The sequence below is a fragment of the Seriola dumerili genome, unplaced genomic scaffold (assembly GCF_002260705.1).
Source record: "Seriola dumerili isolate Sdu_G_001 unplaced genomic scaffold, Sdu_1.0 BDQW01000161.1, whole genome shotgun sequence".
NCBI lineage: Eukaryota > Metazoa > Chordata > Actinopteri > Carangiformes > Carangidae > Seriola > Seriola dumerili.
In genome coordinates this window covers 7,825,675-7,847,692 of record NW_019174416.1, presented here as the reverse complement: position 1 = coordinate 7,847,692, position 22,018 = coordinate 7,825,675, and the positions used below count along the sequence as shown (strand labels likewise).

Sequence of the window (22,018 nt, the reverse complement as noted above, 5' to 3'; positions counted from 1 at the left end):
CTTGGTGGATAACTGAACTATAAAAAGAACTTTCAGCCTCATTCACTTTGGTATTGAGTGGCAAACTATCTGCTATAGTGTCGTACATATATTAAGGAAAGCATATGATTTGAATGACTTCAAGGAATCATTCATGATGTTATACAGGACTAACTGTCAAAATGCTGTTGAATACTGTTACCAACAGGCTTTGAACAACTAACTTGATTATCAATATAATAATTATATATACCAAATCACCAAAATTACACAGACCTACTATACATTAAGAGTTAGAAAATGGTCACAGACACATATCTATCCATGGTCACAAGGTGGCACATGAAATTTTTTCTTTCGTAAGTTGGCCATTCAATTAGGCCTTAAAAGCGTACTGTGCTTTGAATATCAGAAAATTAGGCACAGACAAGTTATCTCTATTTCCTCAAGCTACCGTTACCGCTATACTCTCCACATCTGCGAGTACGTCCAGGTCCACGTAACGCCACTATGCTACAAGGGCACCAACTGCACATGGGTTCTTCCAAGTGGACTTCAAGCAGACTAGAAAGAAGTATAATTTGAAGAACAGCGCTTCTATAGTGTCCGTAGCGGTCCATGTGCACATCCGCAAGGGAGTAGAATTGAGGCCCAACAGTGCCTATGTGTCGAATTTACCACTTTATCACTTAAAAATGGGACAAGCCAAATGTAAACTGCAGTCCATATGATGCTTTCATCCCTTCATTTTAATGACCCACTAGAAATCACCTCTCAAACATTGTCCAATCCTTCACATTGAGCTTTAAAGATCACTTTAAGCAATCAATATGTGATCTCTAACGAGAAACATTGAACCACCAGATTCACCTCCCTGGGCACTGAATTGAAATGTTCAGGACTAAGAGGATGTCAGGGTTTCTTTTTTTTTTTGTTTTTTTTTTGTTTTGTGCAACTCTGATCAGTCTGCTCAGACCGAATCTGTAACCCACATCAGCACACATCGGCACCAGATAATCCTTTCAGACCATCAACCCCGGCCAATGCTCAGATCAGGATTTCCCTTCCAAATGTCAGGATATAAAATGGCCTGATAATCTTATAGTGTGTCCCCCAGCCTGAGAAAAAAAAGAGATGAGATGGCCTGTGGGGTCAGATAGATGATCCTTTTTAAAGAAAAACCTGGAAGAACTCCAGCTGTTTCGAAGATGCTGATGCCTCTGCTGTAATATCTGCATTTATTTAAGATGTAGAGGAGCATGACAAGAGATGGCGTTTGCCTAAGATAAATTAATGAAGACAAAGAAACCTAAGCATTGATCCAAAGACTACACAAAATTGAGCTAACATCAAATGAAATACATGATCAAAACATACATTTCTGGAATACTGCAACCAATTAATGTATTATGTGCACAACATAATGCGACACCTTGGAGGTTCCCATTTATTAAAAAAAAAAACATCTTTTCCGTGGTCTTTAACTATGAGAATATCTGGGGAGTGCAGATCGAAAACCAGTGCTTATCAGTTACTTGCTGGGCTGGGACCCAACAAGTGAGCTGCAGGAAGATTAAACTGAATCCCTAAATATTTTTTTTTGCAGAAACAGTTGATGGATTCTAACTAGAAAAAACATCTAATTTAGTTTGACGCCACAGGCTTGTGTGGTGCTGCCAAAACATTTGATGCCCCTGCAGTGGAAGATAAACTGCAGAAAACACTGTAGACAAGGAGGTCAGTAGCCTCCCAAAATGGGTCATTTTAACAGCCTTGTTATTAGCTGATCACTTTGTCTGCTTGGGAAAAACTGAAAAATCTGAAACTTTGAAACAAGTAATCTGAAATGTATCTCAGGGAAATTGAATTTGAGCTTATGTATCCAAGAAGTAGACTATGGTCTGTCTGAGTATTAGCATGCTAGCCACAAAGAGATTACCTTCCTCTTTCAGGCTGAAATATTGTACACACATTGTAGTAGAAAATCCCAATCACACACAGGTCTTTCATGTGGCCTAATCTCAATTCTTTTTGGAATAATTGACTTCTGAAATCTATGAAATAGAAAAGAAACTGACCTTCCCTTTCTACTGAGATCATTGAGTGCCCACACAAATAGCCTGCTCTCTTTCTCTTTTTTCCTCTATTACCATTCCACATCACTTTGCTGTATCCTCAGGGGCAACCGAGTTAACTGCCACAATACATGGCTTGGTTTTACTGCAATGAAATTGTTTTGTTATGACTTTTCCTTCAGTGAAATTTTACTTTCACTAAACTATATGCGCACATCTGCACCACTGCTACGTTACTCACCAAAACACTGACTCATGACCTATGAATCACCACTGTTTGTCTGATTTCTTGCACAATGAAAACTCTGTTTTTCCCTCTTGTCACTAGTGATGCTGGTTGAGAACACTGAATACAGATTGCTACCACTTGATTAAGTGCCTCTATTTCCAGAGTCATATCATTTGTCACTGTCTTCCCAAAGTCACTTCAAGTTCCTGTCCATTTTTTAGTAAAAATGTAATATAATATATATAAAAAAAATACTCTGCTATGATTCAAACTTTGTTTGACTTGATTTTCTCACATATTAAGTTTTTTGAAAAACTGAGGCTGGCAGCACATCTACACTTACTTCCTCATTGAGAAATTGTGGATCCCCACCGCTGCTTGTGCCAGGTTGACAGGTGAAAGAGCAGAGTATCAAGATGGTAACGGAAGAAAGATCAGAGAGACTCAGCCACAGACTCAGGAGTTTGTTGCGGAGTGGGGAGACTGTTGTGCACCGAAATCAGCGAGTAGAAGACGTATCAGAATGACATGTTGTTTCTAACTGTCAGTGGCTGACACAGTGTTAGTGGCTGTGCTAATGCCAACTCTCACTCTCGGTACTGACAATGTTTCGGTGACTGGTGAAAGAGCAGTGCATATCAAGATGGTTAGTATTAGAGGAAACTTCAGTGAGACTCAGCCACATGTTCGAGCTTCAGTCAGACCCAGACTCAGATGAGACTCAGCCTGTGATGACCAAAATTGGCGACTAGCAAACATATCAGTATGGTTAGTGTAGTTGGCATCTTTTATTTGTTTATCTTGTTTTATATTGTTTGTTAGCTCGTAGCTCGTAACTGGCAGTGGCTGACATAGTGGTTGTGCTAATGCAAACTTTTGTTCTCTGTACTGACAAGGTTTCAGGTTTATTTAGCCCTGCCCCTGTCCCCACAAATTGACAGGATTGGTTCCTTGGGTTTGTGATGTATGAAACCCCTGAGATTGGTCATTGGTTCACTGCAGTTCCAAGTTGGAAATACTCAGTCATGACCTTGACTGATCATTTCGCTCATGATATGTCTTGTCTTAAAAACATCATATGGATGTGTTAACAAGGTTGACTGCTATATCTGGCATCCAATTTGCACTCTTATTACACCCAGCCATTTACCCTGGCTTCCAGCCTAGGAAGTTTTGCAGCAGTTAAGTGTCACACTTCTTCTGCCTTTCCTTCTGAGAGATGACAGATCATTTTTCATGTGGCCAAACAAGGTCACTTATCAGGAAAACTTAAACAACACCTGTTAAAAGCATTTGAACAAATGAAAGATGTGTCTGCTGAGTGCACTATTTTGGCAGTTATATATTAGTAAATATTTTTTTCCCCATTGAGCTATTATTTGATTTCCTGGTACCAGAGCTATTGCTCTAAAGTATAATGGAAAAATCAATTCTAAATACAGGAGAAAAACATGAAATATGAGCTGAAGTTTATGGGTGAATTTAAAGTGATGAGTAAGACAGGATTCTAATGTGGAAACTGATGAACACCATATGTTGGCACAGCAACACACCTCCCTTTTCTTTCACTCTCGGTCACACTAGAAGGTGGCACACTTAAATCCGTCCCCACATCTTTAGGAAATAGGCTTGGTGGCATAGGGCAAGGTGTTGAACTAATGTAGAACACAAGCTAACAGCTAACATGCTTGCAAGTCACGAAGAGGCTAATTAGTCGGACTAGGTCTCCAAGCTTTTTGTCAATTTCCTCATTTTGTTGTTCAGGAATTATCGATTGAAGAGATAGTTAGCAATTGCTAAAGGGACAATAAGCAATTTCTAACTATATATGTAATATAAAACATATTTCACTGCAACATCAGAACATTAGCCTGGATATTGCTTGATGCCATCTAGTTTACAGCCTGTAAATTCAAATTTAAGCAATGTGATGAGCCTGAAACCACCATGACTGATCACCTGTCAGACAAGGTATAGGTGTATCCTAAACATGTCCCTCTTTAAGCCTTGATTATCCTCATAATGGACCAATAATTCTAAAAATCATCATCAAGGCACACCTTAGCCACAATTCTTTGACATTGTATTAATAAAGAGAAGTTGAGGCTTTTTCCTATTTACTTCAATGCAATCAGGCTTTCTTCAGCCAGCGTCTAGTGGCCATTTGTGGAACTGCACCTTGAGGCGCTGGCTCCAACACTCTGCCTTGTGCAAAAGAAATAAAATGCATTTTGGTTGCTTCATGAAAAATGATCCATATCAAATATTTAAATGGTGCAAATATTATTTGTAATTAAAAGGTAGAAAAATAATATTTTGACCACAATATGCTGCAGTGAACTGGCTTGCCAGTACACACTACAGAATCAGAGAATTGGCTCTCAGCCTACAAGCCATGCTTATTGGCTCACAGCTTTACTGCACAATGGCTCCTTTCTTTTCCCCCACCCTGATATCATTATTGCCGTGTACTGCGTAAAGATAATGATATGTACATCTATTCAACCTGGGTAACATGCCTCGTAGGGAGCCACCAGGCAGACAATCCCCCCTCTCGCTCCTCGCTCAAACTCTCTCTCCTCTTCCTTTTTATCCCTCTCTCTCACTCCCTCAGTAGATATCGGGCATTTGTTATTTGTCCCCTAACCTACTATGTTTTCTCTCACAATGATTTATAAATAGGGAGCTACTTAGCATATCAAAAGAAACTGTGGCAGGGAGAGAGTGAGAGAGAGAAGCAGAGAGAGAGAAGAAGAGACTAAAAGACGTTGAGAGGAAGAAACCAGAGTGAGACTTTATGGACTCAGCTCAGGTGTCTGTGGCAATGTCACTCACTCTGTGTGTGTGTGTGTGTGTGTGTGTGTGTGTGTGTGTGTGTGTGTGTGTTAATATAACGGATATCTGGGTGCTTTTTTGTGATTGGCTGAATCTTAATCCACTGCTTAGCAAATTTAAAAGTTCATTTAAATATTCATTATATTTCCTGTTATCTGAGCATTTACTGTATATTTGACCATATACTTTTAACTGTATTACACTAAGCTGTAGTCAATGTAATACATGTTATAATCTCATCATACTGCCAATAATAATTATAGTAATCCTAACTCTTGGGAGACTCAATGAACTGATGAAGACTGTATTTACGGCTGATGTTTATAGACATGCTTTTAACATGCAATTTTTACCCATTCACATTTTAAATCAAATACATCACATATGAAAACATCAATTTTACATGTTAAATCACATTGGAAACATATGTTGGTTTAACTTACATTTGGTTTTATGTGGTTTTGGGGCATTTTTCATGCAATAAAAACTCCCAATATAAGTGCATGTGAATCATTTTTCATGTCATGTATGTGAAAATTAAAAATTTCAAAATTTCACATAAACCTCTTTTGAGAGGGCTACACAGGAATGTGCATTTAAGTGATTTAGAACAGCTAACAAGGTGTTTGACACTCCCAGTCATCATGTCTCTTAGCTTTTCTGAAATCTCTTTAAAATATCTCATGGGTGATGGATCCCATTTGTCTGTCCGTGTATCTCAGGCTGCACTCGCATTATACCTGCATGCTGTTGATGAGCTGGTGCATTTGAATATTCCTGATCAACATAAGATTTCATCCTTGTCTCTATCCTTAGAGCTGCTACCTCTGTGGCTCACTTGTTTATCTAAATCATTTGTAGTTCTGTTTATTGGCCTATGCACATATACAACATATTGCAAGATTGAAGGTTAAATGAATTATTTTTACATGACAAGCTGAAACAAGACAAGTGCAGGGGTTACAGAGGGGTTTATTTTACAGCCATAACAGATTATTAGTAGGATTTCCAAGTCTCAGAGTGGCCTAAAAGAGAACAGCAGGACTGCCCTCATTAAACGGGATAATACAGGACGAGGTGTCCTGATACCCTAAAATAATGGACACATCATCCTCTATTGTCCCAGTTATACCACAAGAAAAAAAGAGAAGCTATGTTCAAATTATGATCCTTTTTTAACAGTGCAGTAAGGCTATAGCCAGTTTAACCCAGGGATGGTTTACAATATATTCGCCTGAGAGAGTTAAAGGTACAGTTCAACGTTTCTTGCTGAGAGTTAGATATGACGACTGGTACCACTCTCATGTCTGTACCCTAAATGTGAACCTGCAGCCAGCTGCTAGTTGGCTTAGCTTAGCATTAAAAAAAAAAAGCTGTAAACGGGGGGGAAACAGATAGCTTGGCTCTGTCAAAAACAAAATTCAAAGTTGACCTACCATTAAGTCTTTACATGAACTGTAACTAATGGGTTTTAGAGCTGCTTGTAGGTTAACTTCTGACAAAGCCAGACTATCTGTTTCCTTATGTTCCCAGTTATGCCAAGTTAATCTAACTGCCTGTTTGTTTTAGCGTCATATTTAAAGGAGCTATTAGTACATTTTCTCTGCTGGCAAATGGTGTCTTCCCGGGAGAAGGTGGGGGTGATTGTTGACAAGAGCTTCAGCCATCGTTGTTTTTCTAAAAAAAAGAGGTTATAATACGTCCTCTGAGCAGCGATGCGTCTTCAGGGCAGATTGGAGGCTACAGTGAGTCGCTAACAGGAAGTGCACTACAGGCCGGGCTAGCTGGTTAGCATTCTAACTTCAGCAGAAGGAAACACGTGATAGAATTAAGAGTTAACATTGCTTGTGTTGCTTTCCACTGCTGGAGACAGCTGTTGGTGAAGAAAGGAATGAAATTTGATGCTGAACTCAACGTTTTTTTCTATACTGGTTACACCTGTTAATGCGAACGTTGGCTATGTAGCAATAGCGAAACTTACAAATAGCTCCTTTAACTGACAGATATGAGAGTGTTGATCTTCTTGAGTACATTTCTGGAATGTCAAACTATTCCTTTAACCATGATGAAAGCATTATACATCTTAAATGTTATTGCTATGGTTACCTATGGTATGGTTACATGCAGTCTAATGATAAGTGGTGAAAAAGAAAAGTGGTGTCCTGATACCCAGTCTTAATACACCTGTCAGCCAATCACACACAAGTCCTTTGGTTGCCCATTGTACAACCAAAATAATTGGCTTTGTTGCATGTGGTGACCCACTATCAGAGCACAGTGCAAATGTGAACAAAGCCTCAGTGTCTTCGTGTTGAAACCGGGGCTTTGACTAAGACTTGGCTGAGCGGCAGGCTGAGTCCATCAGGATAGTGAGGTGCATCTGAGCCCAATTAACCTCTGTCCATATCTTTGTGTGTCTCAGTGGACGCAGGAGATGAGCCCTGGGCCGAACCATGACGGGCTCACACGGTGAGTACAGCACCTTGAAAAGATGCCACAGACAACTGGATACATCTAAGAAAGGGAGGGGAAGGAAGCGGGAGATTTTTTTAACCACTGCTTGTGTGTAATTTAAGTTTACTACAGTTCCAGCAGCTCATCTCCTGTCTCTCACTAAACAGTCTGTATTCGCCTCTCTGTGACTCTGTGTTTGCATATTTCTCATGCTCTGTACACCTCAGCTGTTTGTAATAAACAGAGGAGCAGCTCACGCTGCTAAATAAATAACGAGCTATCAAACATTGCCGATTTATGTAAAACTCGTCGGCATTGTAAGCATTTATTTTCCTTTCATCACCGGCTGAGAGAGTAATGGGCCGCACGCTCGGCTCAGAACAGGGTGTCACTATCAGGGTTAAAGCTGTCCTGCAGAGCTGATAACGTGCAATACTTCTGCCTGGATTACAGTATTACACCCAAAACAAGTGTCACACTTTATTTGGCTTGTCCCACAACCGATACCCAAATTATTTTCAACTGATAATAATGTGTCACAATGATTTGGAAAGCATTTCAAACACATTAAGAGCTTCTTCTAAAGGCTGATCTTATTTTTAGGAAGTGGGTGACATAGCCTGTCCTCTACATGCAGCAAATAGACAGGTGTTACATTTCTAATTTTAGTCACCTGACACGAGTGCAAATAATAGAATAGCTTAATAAAATGTTACCAAAATATCTCTTCAGTTTCTATTGCATTTCTAGTCCTTTTTTTTAAACCCTAAACCAGACCCTAATATGGTGGCCACTGCAACTTAATAAAATACATGCAAATAGGAAAAGTACAAACAAATTCAGAAAACATCATCAGTTTGACAACACATGCGCTGTAAATACACACAATACAACCAAATACAGAAACATGCTGCAAGCAACACAGACGCTGCAAATAGCCCAATAATACAATGGGAGTGTTTCCAAGGGAGGTAAAAGTGATGACCCTGGCTAGGACACACCTTTTGTTCAATGCTATTAGCTTTAAATGTCACAAAGCATTGACCAACAAATGCATCCCAGCCACGTTAACCTCTTTATTGTTTCCCCTGGAAACACTTCTGTTGTCGCCTGTGCTACTTGCAGTGTGATTCTGTATTTGCTTGTGTTGTGAGAATTTGCAGCACGAGTGTTGTCAAATTGATGAAAATGTTTTCTGAATTGGTTTGTGTTTTGTTTGTTTGCATGCATTTTCTTAAGTTGCCATGCACTGAGCTCTCGGGGCCACTGTGCCCTAAATCCAAAGTCAGACTGCATGTGAAAGTAGCGCAAATCTTTAGTTCAAACCTGTTTTTAATGAGTGTGAAAAGAAGAAAAAATCATATTGAATCTGACATTTCTATATATTTCTGTGACACCAAATCTGACACTGATTAGTGTCAGAGAGACCTAAGCCTTATTAGACTCCAGAATTTCCAACATGATTCACCTAAACACAGTTGGCCTGGTTCAAACATTACCCCTTAAAAAGAAGTATTATCTAAATGTATCACCTTATTGTATGATGCATGTCTATGAACTGTGAACCATGACTTTGTTTATTCTGAATAATGTTAGAGGCCTGAAGTGATTAAACTATCCAGCAAATAGAAGAAAAGCAACATTAAAGTTGTCAATCATGGTTCTTGTAATTTCTTAAGAGTGATATAATTTGGTTTTAACAAATAGAAACAAAGCCCTGCATAACACATAGTCAGTAGCCACTCATTTACTTGAGTTTTCCCCATATATAGGGAAATAATATAGCTGTTGTTGTTAGTTGAGAACAGTCTGAGAGCAGTAATCAATTTCCATAAGAATTTCTTTAACAGAGCTGCTAAATCTCAATGGTTAAAGAAAACACTGAGATCCCTTTAAACCCACATAAATATTCATGTATTTGTTAGAAACTATATTATCTATAGTCATCAAAATTGTATTCTTTCTTTTACATTTTGTCTTGTTCAGCTGAGCTGTTGGACACTGACTCAAAGATGGTTATTTTAGCAAAAGCAGATTTTGCTGCCAGCCGTTTGAACTCTGTTTTCATTTTCCCTATAATTATCCCCAAAATGCTGCTCCTTTCTAGGTAATTATTGGGAAAGCAGGGAGCTGTAAAATAAAGCAATACTATAACTCTCCTTTTCTTCTTCTCTGTTCTGTTAATCATTTCACACTCTCACAAGATTTATTTTGTGACCTCTGACTCCCTCCATACTGGCAGTGAGCAAAACTGGAGGACCGGTGTGATGGAGGTGTTGAGTGGTGTTACATCAGATTTAAGCTTCTCTGTCATGGTATTGCTGAAGGTCCATCGCTACATCAAGACCCCCACTCTCGTATAGCTGTCAAACTCAAAAACGTGACTACTCGTCTGTTTGTGTCGTCGCTGCTTCAGCCGCTCGTACTGAAGTTTCACTTAGGTTTGCACGGGCATGCTGGGCTTTATTCTCGTGCACATGTAGGTCAGTTGAGAATCGTGGCCTGCTCAGACTGGTATCAAACACTGGCCCACAGAACACACTGTGAATGAGAATGAATAAGAAGTGAGCGGTGAGGCCTAGGTGTGAGCGTATCCTGTGATTGGTGTTGACCTCCACACTGAATGTCTTCAGCAATATCCTCCATGCTCATGACTCAGGACCCTGCCTCTCGTCTTCTCAGCTCTCCAAACAGGGACTAATTTACTTGGGGTGTCTGGTGAATGATAGTTGCTGGCCAGACAGAAATCCAGCAGCACTAAGTGATTATAATGTGTCAGTTAACATATTAATTCTAATACTGGTCTATTTAAATAAAACCAAAACATGACTCTTCATTGATCATATTAATTGAAGACTAAGCTTCTATTATCAACAGCAGGCTTTTCACAGAAAAAGTTGATGTCTTCATGAATGAATTTGGGCGTATCGCAGAATAAGGCTGGTGATATTCAATAGTTTTCTTATTATCAATAAATGCTTCAATATCCCTCTGTGCCACAAAGCTCCACTGTCCAAAAACTCCTACAAACACATCGTAGAGCCTCACTGTTGTAGTGCATGTCATGTTCCTTCATTACCACAAACACGCGCACTGTAGTTCATTATTTCGACCACTCATCAGATCAACCATGTGGTCCATTAAACTGATGTCAAACTGGATTTTATTCAACTTTATATTGGTGTGAATGCTGTTACAATAATGTGAAATACAAGACAGTTGATCCTGAAACTGTCATGTTCAGATTTGGTCCTAACAATAATGATTATTATTATTATTATTATTATTACTGTTGTTATTCCAGTAAGTTTGGTCAAGTCATCATTCATACTATCACTTCAAGTGGCAGAAGCTGGTAGTTTCAACCATTTATCCGTGTGACCTTAAGCCATCCACCTTATCAGCTGTGGCTCAGGAGGTGCCTGGAAGGTCGCTGGTTCGATTCCTGTCCACACGTCGAAGTGGCCTTATTAGGCAGGATACTGAACCCCAAATTGCCCCCGATGTAGCACCGCTGTGTGTGAGTGTGGGTGTGTGGTAGAAAAGCGCTGTACGTGTAGAAGAAAGAGCTGTATGAATGGGTGAATGTGGCTTGTGGTGTAAAGTGCTGTGCTTTGATTGATAAAACTGGAAAAGCCTTATAAAAGTACAGTCCATTTAACTGATCTTCTCATTATAGCTGGTTATTGTGACAGTAAAAAATAATAAAGATCAGCCTCACACCCATGTGTGGATATATTTGTGTATTTATTTTTCTCTCAATTTTTCCAACTTGGCACCTGCAGAAGTAATCCCTGAGGTACACATACCCCTGGCAGGGAATCACTGCACTAGGTCACTAAAGGTATATTAATCCACAGCTAAAAATAGTCCCCAACAAATAAATACACTATTTACTCTTGGAGTAATGTTTTTTTTTTTTTTTTTTTTAAACTACAACAGCCAGATGTTCTAGAAAATAAAATGAAAACTTCCGGTCTGTGATTCATTTTTGAATATTCATCTTCAGAAGGAAAGAATGCCTTTTGTTGGTTTTCCTCTTTTCATGCGATTAGTTGGCAAGTAAATACAGAATAACACCAGTCTAAAGAGGACTGCTGCTTTTTATTGATTTTTTATTTTATTTTATTTACTTTATGTAATTAACGTGTTTTACTGTTGTGAGTGAGGGAAGCACCTGTTATTACTAGTGGTGGAAAGTAGCAAAGTACTTGAGTATTTCCACTTTCTGCTACTTTATAATTCTACTCCACTACATTTCAGAAGCAAATACTTAGACCCCACTACATGTATTCCATAGCTCTAGATACTCTGCAGATTCATTTTAATGATACAAAATATAATCAAGAAACAAATAAAGTAAAGTACGATGTTGTGTTATGGGTCAAAGTAAGACTTTATTTATTCACAACTCACAATGTAAAGAAATTCAAATTAGCCTTACCTTTACCACATTTAAGTGATGTACACATGAATGCTTAAATAACTATAATCGTGTATTTTATTCTGAAATGAGAAACTGATTCAATCTCTTAAGTACATTTCCCTGCTGATACTTTTGTAGTTTTACTGAAGAACAACTTAGACTGCAGGACATTTACTTGTAACAGAGTATTTCTCCTCTGTGTTGTGTTGTGGTATTTCTCCTTTTGACCCAAGTGACAGATCTGAGTTCTGAGTGTGAGCTAGAAGTCACATCCTCACCTCTGTTTCCAAACTGGGGAAAGCTTCGCAAGAGTTACACCAGTGCCACCAGTGTTATATTTACAGCCCCGGGCAGTAAAAACTTGGTGACTGCATCATGATGAGTCCATTTTTACTGCTTACATTAGACGTTCATAAACTGCAGAGCAGGTCTCACGGTGACAGACTGCAGGCCTGTTTTCACTGCGTGCTCGTGGGTCCTGTCTTGTACTGAGACTAAATTTACAGCAGACTGTCGGGAATTGCTTACACCAAGTGTGCCCCTCATTTTTCCATTACACTGTATGAATGTATTATACATACTTCATTAATGTATAGGAATTTAACCTTTGACCCTTCCGACTTAACGCTCTTAATGTGTTAGAAAAGAGTTTACATCTCAAACTTGAACCCGTGTTTGATTTCATTAACAAGCACTGAAAAAAATACTTATTATCATCCAGTGAATATTTTATGTGATAAGTAATTCATCCATAACCATAATATATACTTTGATATATTGTGTTTCTTAGACCTCATTTAACTCGCAGTGTACAAATTGTTTTTAGTTTAAAATAGGCGTCACTGATCTATTGTATTGTTTATGATGAATGGAACAGACATTTCTGACCCATAACACCACAGATGCACCTGGAGAATGATCAAAATGTATTTTATTGCATTTATTGTTGAGGATGTAATGATGTCTTGTTTTGATCAGAAAAAAACATAAAGCTATGTTTCACACATCACAGTTAAAATAAAGGGGTCAAAGTTGAACCTAACACAACTGGAGGGTTGAGTTAGGGAGTTAATCATATTTAAAAAGACTGATTATTATTACTGATCACAGGAAAAGGAGCATTTAACATTTTATCCATCTAAATTGTGTGTGAGGAATTTAAAAAAAGAAAAGAAAAACAAAAATATAACAGTTCAGTATCATTTTTTCCTGTAAAAGAGAAATAAATTGGCTTTTTGTTAATATTAATTTTGCATCAGAGCTGCTGCTTTAAGACACATGCATCAGGACAACAGGTGTCTGTGATGTAACCAGGCCAAAGCCGCCGATCAATGTGTTCCAATGAGGAAACGCAGGGAGAAGGCCTCACCTGAGCAGCATTACCTGCCTCTCTTATGAAATTCGGTGCAGTTAGTTTTCTGTCCAGATGAGGGCGACACATCAAACACTAAAATTCTCAGCACAAGGAAACCTTCCCAGCATTCAGCAGTCAAGCTGTGAAGGGACAAAAAAAAACAAGAGAGGAAAAAAAAAACGAGGGGTGCGACACACGAATGACTTTAAACACATATTAAAATGCTTTATTTTAATCCAACAAAATAGGATTAGAGCTCATGAGATTCAAGGTTTTTTCCAGTGTTTGGACACAGGAAGCAGTGTCTCAGCCACATGGCCAGACTACCAACGACAGCTGAGACGGAAGCAGGAGCCTTTGCCAACTGTCTGGCTCGTTCCCTAGTAGGCCTGCTTCCCTCAGGCCACTCACAGCCAGTGTAGGAACATGTCCAAGACTGTCAAATATCAGCACACTCTCACACACACACACACACACACTGTTGCAGCAAGCCCACATATTAATCTTCACACACACTCACACGCACTGGGGAGATTTGAGGAGGAATACACGATTTGCTCTTTTCATGCAGGTGGCACGGTGACTTTTAGACACACCTCAGTTTTCATACACGAGCGTGAATCAATCAGCGGAGTGACTGGGACTTTATTCATAAATACTGGAGGATAAATTGCGTCAGACGGCTGCTGGATTCAGCTGGAGGAGAAATAATTGAGACTGAATGTTCTATCACAACATGATAACTTACAGTCTGAAGGGTCCCTAATTAGCAGCTGGCTTTGTGGAGTCAATGGCGTTTTATCAGAGAAAAATGGCAGCAAAAACACATTTACAATTCACTACTCAGACATTACACTTTTCCCCCGCTTCTGTAGTGGCTTATTGTCTTTAATAATATGTCTGTCAGTGTCAAACCTGAAATAATACACAAACATTACACAAAATTATGCTCTTTACAAGACACAGACAGTGTTTTAATGTAAAGGTTGCAAAAAAAAGGCATTATTTTGAAAATATTTAAATTGTTGACTCACAAAAAGATGAATATCAGGGAAAATGGCAGCATCTCTGTCTTTGAGTGCTGATGATGAACATCTTTAATGTAGAAAATGGTTATTTACATCAAGATTTTAAGGCATTTCCAGGCAGTAGCGGGAAGTATAGAGACAGAAATTAGGTTTTCAACGTAAGTTAAGAGCCAAATATTATGTTGTTGCATGTTAGAAGCAAAAACACAAAATAACTGAAGATTGTTGTTAGAAAATCCTAAATAAATCAGCAAATTATGACAGAAATTATGACAGAAATCAATACTTGTAACTTATTTTATTTTGAAATGTTGACAGTATGTCGAGGAAAATCCCACTTGCACACAGGTAATCCATCTGATGGAAACTTTTATGACAATAGATAACATCCATCCCCACTAACATTAAACTAACACACCCTCCTGCTCCGGGCGGATGGGTGAAATCCATACTTCCCATCTTCCCTTTCTCCTGCCTGCTTTTATTTGTGTGCGTCACTTGGCTCCCGCCACCTGTTGCAAGAGGAAACCAGAGGTGAAGCTTCCGGTGAGGCCCCGAAACACTGTCAGGTTTCAGGTCCGACTGCCCCACCTCCCCACCCCCTTTCTTTTTTTTTCTCTTTTCTCCCATGGGTGTCAGCTGGATGGACACAAGAGCGCGGGCACTGCGCCACGCTGCCGCTCTCCACACTCAGCCCGGGACTCATCACGCATGAATAAATGAACAGGATAGATAGATAGATAGATTTCCATCAGTCATTTTAAGGAGGAATCTCACAAATCTTGAAATAAATATTATTAGAAGCAGAGGTGTGTTGTCATACCTTAAGGCGCATCTCTTCCTCTCTCCTCCGCTCCATCCATCTCTCCTCCTCCTCCTCTCCTTCACTCCGCTGTAATCCGCTCTCTCCTGCAAAAACGCACAAAAACAGAGAAAAAATGTGAACCGCATAAGCCTCTGATTGACTGATTTCCCACCTCCTCCACCCCCCCTCTCGCAGCCCTTCTGACTGCAGCACTCTTGAATAATAACCCCCTCTCCTCCTCCTCCTCCTTTCCTCTTCTCTCTCCCTCTTCTCTCCCTCCTATTTAAAATGCCGCTCACAGGCGCGCTCCCGTGCCCGGTTTTAAGCACACACACACGCTCCCTCTCTCTCCTTTTCTCTCTCTCTCCTTCCCTCCCTCCCTCTTTCTCTCTCCCTCCAATCGGACTTCGGGGACGCGCTCGGACCGTGTCGCGCAAGTCAAAACCCAACTCGGCCGTTTGGCAGGTAAAGCGGTTTTTTTTTGTTGTTTTTTTTTTTTTTTATCCCCCCTCAAAACACACGCACTCACACACTCCCCTCAATGCTCTTCATCAGCTTTGATCTTGATCCCCGTGGAGGTTACACAGGAGGAAAAAAAAAAGAAAACAGGTGAGAGCTTCCTAAAAAAAAAAAAAACATAGGATAATTAGAAGGTGATAATAAACAGCCAGATATGCAGCCATTAAAGTGCGCGCTTAAAACAACAATCTGTTTCAAGGTCTTAAGTATGTTTCTTTTTTAATTTTATTTTATTTTCGGTGTATGTCACAGAGAGAGAGAGAGAGACCCCCTCCTTCCTCTCTCTCTCCTCTCTCTCCTCTCGCTCTCTCTCCCATCTCTCTCTCTCTCTCTCTCTCTCTCTACATCGCTGCATTCTCCTTTTAGTCGTGTGGGAAGCTCAGTGAATGCGGCTGCAGAAGGAGCCAGCATACTTATGCGCCTGACACGGATACTGTTCTGTCGTACACTGGAGGGGGGGGGGGGACACAAGCTCGCTTTCCACTCTTGTAACAACCCCTCCGTTTTCCTCAAGCTGGATAATTTCTTTCTTTTATTTCTTTTTTGTTTTTTGGCTTTAAAGTCTCTGCATTTCCTCCCCAAGTTAATTTTTTGATGACATTTCCTCTGGACCGATGGGAGCGGGAGGGAAAGCGCGGAGTTTCCAGCTCCTCACTTGCACCGCAGCGGACTAAAGGCTGAATAACTGCATTATTCATTTTTACGCACCGGTTTCTGTTCTCCTGACTTGTCTCTCTTGTTTCTCTCTGTGCTTTTCTGCTTTTTTTTCACCCGGGAGAGAAGCTCCGATATCGCCCTTCTTATTCTTCTTCTTCTTTTTTCTTTTACATCCAACCTTTTTTCTTTTTTAAACTGAATGGAGACTGAAATAAGCATCTCTTCTTTCTCCACCTGCGAATAAACTGCTCTGTTAAGACAAAATAACTGTCTTTTGTTCACGGGGTCAGAACATATAGGATTTATGCTGACTGGATGGAAAATAATATTCAGACACACACAACCTGATGGGAGCGTTTTGGTTGCTTCTGCCCTCTGAAGCATTATCCCGGTGCGCAACTTCGCTCGAAACAAACCAGTATTTATTCATTGGATCGCTGGAGGTTGCTGAGCCGATCTGAAGCCAGACGCACACTATTGGCCATCCTCTCCTCCTCTCTTCCCCATTTTTTCCTCCTCTCCTATTGCTCCTCCAATTTCCCCCCCTAAATACAAAAAAAAAACTCGCAAGTATGACGGACTTATTTCACCGCATCACCGGCCGCCTTGCGCCTTTTTTCACGCCTTGGAGTCGCCGGACGCGCCGCCAAGATCTCTAAAAGCTGTCTGCCTCTCCCTTTTCTCTCTCTCTCACTCTCTCTATCTGTCTCTCCTCTCTCTCTCTCTCTCTCTCTCTCTCTCTCTCCCCTCCTCTCTCCTTTCTCCCAATCTCTCCCAATCGCTCCTGCAACCAAATGAACGCTCTCCCATGGAGGTAGTACAACCACCTTGGGGACCGAACGACCAGAGGGGTGATTTTTCTAAGCAAGAGGAGCCTGTCAGCAAGAGACGCATCGGGTGAAATCGGAGCCTCGCGCTCGCCCCCCCTCGCCCTCCCTCCCTCCCCTCCCCCCTCCCTCCCTCTCCACCGGCATCCCCCAACCTCACCCCCACCTCCACCCCCCCTTCCAGTTTTGCTTGGCTCGGGTTGACACACAGTAGACCTACATGGGGATATAGGGGCTGGAGAAACCTTGTTGCGCCCCTACAACTGTCTGCGCTCTACTTCGGCGGGGAGGACCGTTTGCGCAAGTCTCCATCCATGTCTCACCGATGCTGCCCCGTGTCTCCAGAGGGAGCCGCATTCATCACCACCTCAGCTTTGGGTAAGTCTCATTTATTTAGATGTGATCCGCCTTCCTTTAAAATGACCTGATTTTTTTTCTTTCTTTCTTTTTTTTTTTTTTTTAAACTGAGGAACATTTTTATTTATTTTTCTATGTTGTGCCAAATGTGGGATTAAAAAAAAAAAAAAACGCTCCTCTGTGAGAAATGGGTGCCGCTCAAACCCTCTCAACATGTCAGGAATGGGCACAATCCCAATTCATTCTCTCCCCTCTTGCTCTCACACTTGCTTTCCTAAATAACCTAAATGTTCTGCTCAGAGATGCTGCTGCTGCTGCTGCTGCTGGCTTCAAATGAGACCCCCATGAAAAAAAGAGAGCTGCAGCCGTTTGACTTTGATTATGTTGAATATGCTGAGAGGGGGAGAATACAGTCGTGCTGCTGTCTTAGACATTTTTTCCAAGATGATGCCTCACGGTTTTGGATGTCAGAATAAGATGCAGAGATGCAGCCGTTCATGGCTGTGAGTAATTTCCAGAGCATATGGTACTTTTCTTTTCCTGCAGTCCTGAATAATCTGCATCAAACATGTGTCTTGTCCTGTGATTAGGGTGAAACTCTGTCAAAGCCACCCACTGCAATGAGTCTTAATGAAAAGTGCAATAATTAGAAATGGGCTTCATTAGCATCTAAATTTGCATATGATGTTTTATACAGTAAATGGTAATGAATAATACAGCTAATGTATTTTTTAAATTAAAAAAAGTGCTAAAATTGATTAAATATTGGAATTGCATTATAATCAATATTGAATATGCATTTTGATGGTTTGCTTTCTGTGTGTGTGTGTGTGTGTGTGTGTGTGTGTGTGTGTGTGTGTGTGGGGCTTGTTTGCACACACGTGTGACTATGTGTGTGTGTGTGTGTGTGCGTTTGTGTTTGTGTGTGTGTGTGTGTGTGTCTGAATGCTTGTGCATGCACCTGTCTTTTTTTTTTTTTTTTCTCCAAAGGTTACTAAATGGTTTTCTGGGGGAGGATTTCTAACCGGCGAGATGCTGCTCGTACTCCTGCTGGCAGCCTTTTCTTCCTCCATCTCCGGCTCCCTCTCTTCCTCCCTCTCCTCCCCCTCCATGTCGGACGGACCCCCAATGGCAGACCCGTCTGCCTCGGACTTGATGGCGGAGACCTGCAGCGCCTGCTCCTGCATGTCGGTGGAAAACGTGCTGTACGTCAACTGCGAGAAGGTCACCGTCTACCGGCCCACGCAGCTCATCCCGCCGGCCTCGTCCCTCTACCACCTTAACTTCCAGAACAACTTCTTAATCATACTCTACCCAAACTCGTTCCTGAACTTCACCCACGCTGTGTCACTGCAGCTGGGGAACAATAAACTGCAGAACATCGAAGGTGGAGCGTTCATGGGGATGAGCGCGTTGAAACAGCTGCACCTCAACAATAACGAGTTAAAGGTGCTGCGAGCAGACACTTTCCAAGGGATAGAGAACTTGGAATACCTTCAGGCTGACTACAACTTGATAAAGTATATTGAAAAGGGGGCATTTAACAAACTGCACAAGCTAAAAGTGCTGATCCTGAACGATAATCTCATACAGGCACTACCTGACAACATATTTCGCTTTGCCTCACTCACACACCTGGATATAAGGGGGAACAGGATCCAGAAGCTTCCTTACTTGGGGGTTCTGGAGCATATAGGGCGCATTGTAGAGCTGCAGCTGGACGACAACCCCTGGAATTGTACCTGTGATTTAGCACCTCTCAAGGCGTGGCTTGAAAACATGCCCTATAATATTTTTATCGGCGAGGCCATATGCGAAACACCAAGCGACTTGTACGGGAGGCTCCTGAAAGAAACCAACAAACAGGAGCTTTGCCCCATGGGAACAGGGAGTGACTTTGATGTAAGGATGCCACCCGCACTGCCAGATAATGGGCAGTCGCCCTCCAAAGTGTCCCCGACCACCGTGGCTCCCATAGCCACAAAATCGCCAAAAACCACTGACTCATCCAAGATTTACGGTAACGGTATCGTGGCTGGTTTGCCCCCTTTTGGAAGAAATAGTCAGATTGTTTCCTTTCAGACACGGACCCCTCCGTTGTTGTGTCCACAGCCCTGCAGTTGTAAAGCCCACCCCTCTGACTTTGGTATTAGTGTCAGCTGTCAGGAGAGGAATATTAAAAGTCTAGCTGATCTCATCCCAAAACCTCCAAACGCCAAGAAACTTCACCTGAGTGGGAATTACATCCGCGACATAAGCCTGACTGACTTCCAAGGGTTCGAGGGCTTAGATTTGCTACACCTCGGCAGCAATCAAATTGTCACAGTCCAGAAAGGTGTGTTTGCTAACCTCACTAACCTGAGGAGACTGTATCTGAATGGAAACCAGCTCGAACAGTTACACCCAGAGATGTTTTTGGGCCTCACGAACCTCCAGTACCTATATTTGGAATACAATGCCATAAAAGAAATCTTAGCGGGCACATTTGACTCCATGCCGAACCTTCAACTCCTGTATCTCAACAATAATGTTCTGCGGAGTCTCCCCGCCTACGTGTTCGAGGGTGTCTCTTTAGCTAGACTGAATCTGAAAAACAATCACTTCATGACCCTGCCAGTGAGCGGTGTCTTGGACCAGCTGCGGTCACTGACCCAGATAGACCTGGAAGGGAACCCATGGGAGTGTTCCTGTGATCTGGTCGCCCTCAAACTCTGGCTGGAGAAGCTGAGTGATGGAGTGGCTGCCAAAGAGGTGAAATGTGCCTCCCCTGTGCAGTTCTCCAACATTGAGCTGCGCCTCTTGAAAAATGAGATCCTGTGTCCTAAGCTTATTGCGAGGCCGCCGTTTATTCTCACTAGCGCCACCCCTGTCCTGACCTCAGTGTCGCCCGCTGGGGTTGGTAAAGCACCACCGGGAGGGCCCGTGCCTCTCTCAATTATGATCCTCAGCATCCTCGTAGTGCTCATCCTCACTGTGTTTGTGGCCTTCTGCCTTTTAGTCTTTGTCTTGAGGCGGAATAAAAAGCCAGTGGGTAGGCAGGAGGGGCTGGGGAATCAGGAATGCGGCTCCATGTCGTTGCAACTCCGCCGACACAGCCATAAATCCGGCAAGAAAGGCTCCATCCCGGGAGACGACCTTGGAGGCGAGACATTCATCCCCCAGACCATCGAGCACATCGGCAAAAGCCACACCTGCGGGATCGGACGCTCCTCGGACATGGACGCCGGGTTCAAGTTCGCGGACTCGCAGAGGCAGAAGATCATCTTCCGGAACAGCGCAGACAAGGACAAGGACTCGCTCTCCACCCTGGAGCGCAACAAACGCCTCAGCACCATCGACGAACTCGAGGAGTTCCTCCCCAACCGAGAGCCCAGCATGTTCATTCAGAACTTCCTGGACAGCAAAAGAGATTTCAACAGTATAGGGATGGGCGGGTACGAGATCCGCTACCCGGAGAAAACGCTGGATAAAAAGATGAAGAAGTCGTCGCTGATAGGCGGGAACCACAGTAAGATCGTGGTGGAGCAGAGAAAAAGTGAGTATTACGAGCTGAAAGCCAAGCTCCAAGGAACGCCTGATTACCTGCAGGTGCTCGAGGAGCAGACTGCACTGAGTAAAATGTAGGGATGGTTGTGTGTTTGATTTAGTGCATTGATTACACATACACAAGGAAGTCAGACACACATACAGGCAGACAGACAGCCAAACACACCTGCCTTTCTCTGGTACTTTCTCCCCCTCCTCTAGCCGTGCGCGCACACACACACACACACACGCACACACACACACACACACACATCTTTCAACTCCTCCTCAGATTCCTTGCTTTCTGTCTTCATCTCTCTCTCTCTCTCTCTCTCTCTCTCTCTCTCTCTCTCTCTCTCTCTCGCTCTCTCTGCACACACACACACTCCTACACACACACACACACACAGCAAAAAAAAGTGCCTTCTGGAAATCCTTAATGACCAATGCAGAGATGGACAAAATGGCTCCACACTACAAAGCTATTACTAGAATCAGCGTGGATGTATTCCACAGTAAAAGACCTTTTGGATTACCCATGCCACTACATGTATGAATCCCACATACATACAACAGGACACCATAAAAAAAAGCAACCAGACAGTCATAGTATTTTTTGCTGCTATTGAAAGGGGTACTTACCTACTTTTTTTTTTTTTTTTTTTTTTTTTTTTTGTTCTTGTTCTTTTTCTCCTCCTTTTTGTTTTTCCAACCAAAGGGTCTTGAAAACAGTGCTTGAGAATATACCTCGCCGTCTTCAACCCTCGTTTAACAAGAAAAAAAAAAAGAGAGAAAAAAGAAAAAAAAAAGGAGGCAGCATTGGTTGTTGTTCTTTTGCTCTGGAAAGGATCCAAAATCACTACTTCTGGGATGAGATTAACCGAATCAGTGACTCAACGGATGCTACTTTGCTTCTTCTTCTTTTTTTTTTTTTTTTTTTTTTTTTTT

The 22,018-nt window shown here is 41.8% G+C and overlaps 1 protein-coding gene across 1 annotated transcript; it reads left to right on the top strand.

The window, feature by feature from the left end:
- The first annotated feature begins 17,169 nt into the window (after positions 1-17,169).
- Positions 17,170-21,169, top strand: slitrk4 (SLIT and NTRK like family member 4). Its single transcript, XM_022752098.1, has 3 exons — positions 17,170-17,258; positions 17,479-17,566; positions 18,536-21,169. The coding sequence occupies exons 1-3, from the start codon at positions 17,170-17,172 to the stop codon at positions 21,167-21,169; spliced, it is 2,811 nt and encodes a 936-aa protein (XP_022607819.1).
- Positions 21,170-22,018: the final 849 nt, after the last annotated feature.

Excerpts from the sequence above, each read along its gene's own strand:
- slitrk4 (XM_022752098.1), top strand. The coding sequence starts at position 17,170 with ATGGAGGTAGTACAACCACCTTGGGGACCGAACGACCAGAGGGGTGAT. Across the intron at positions 17,259-17,478 it reads GTCAGCAAGAGACGCATCGG|GACCGTTTGCGCAAGTCTCC; the intron begins GTGAAATCGGAG and ends TTCGGCGGGGAG. Across the intron at positions 17,567-18,535 it reads CATCACCACCTCAGCTTTGG|GTTACTAAATGGTTTTCTGG; the intron begins GTAAGTCTCATT and ends TTTTCTCCAAAG.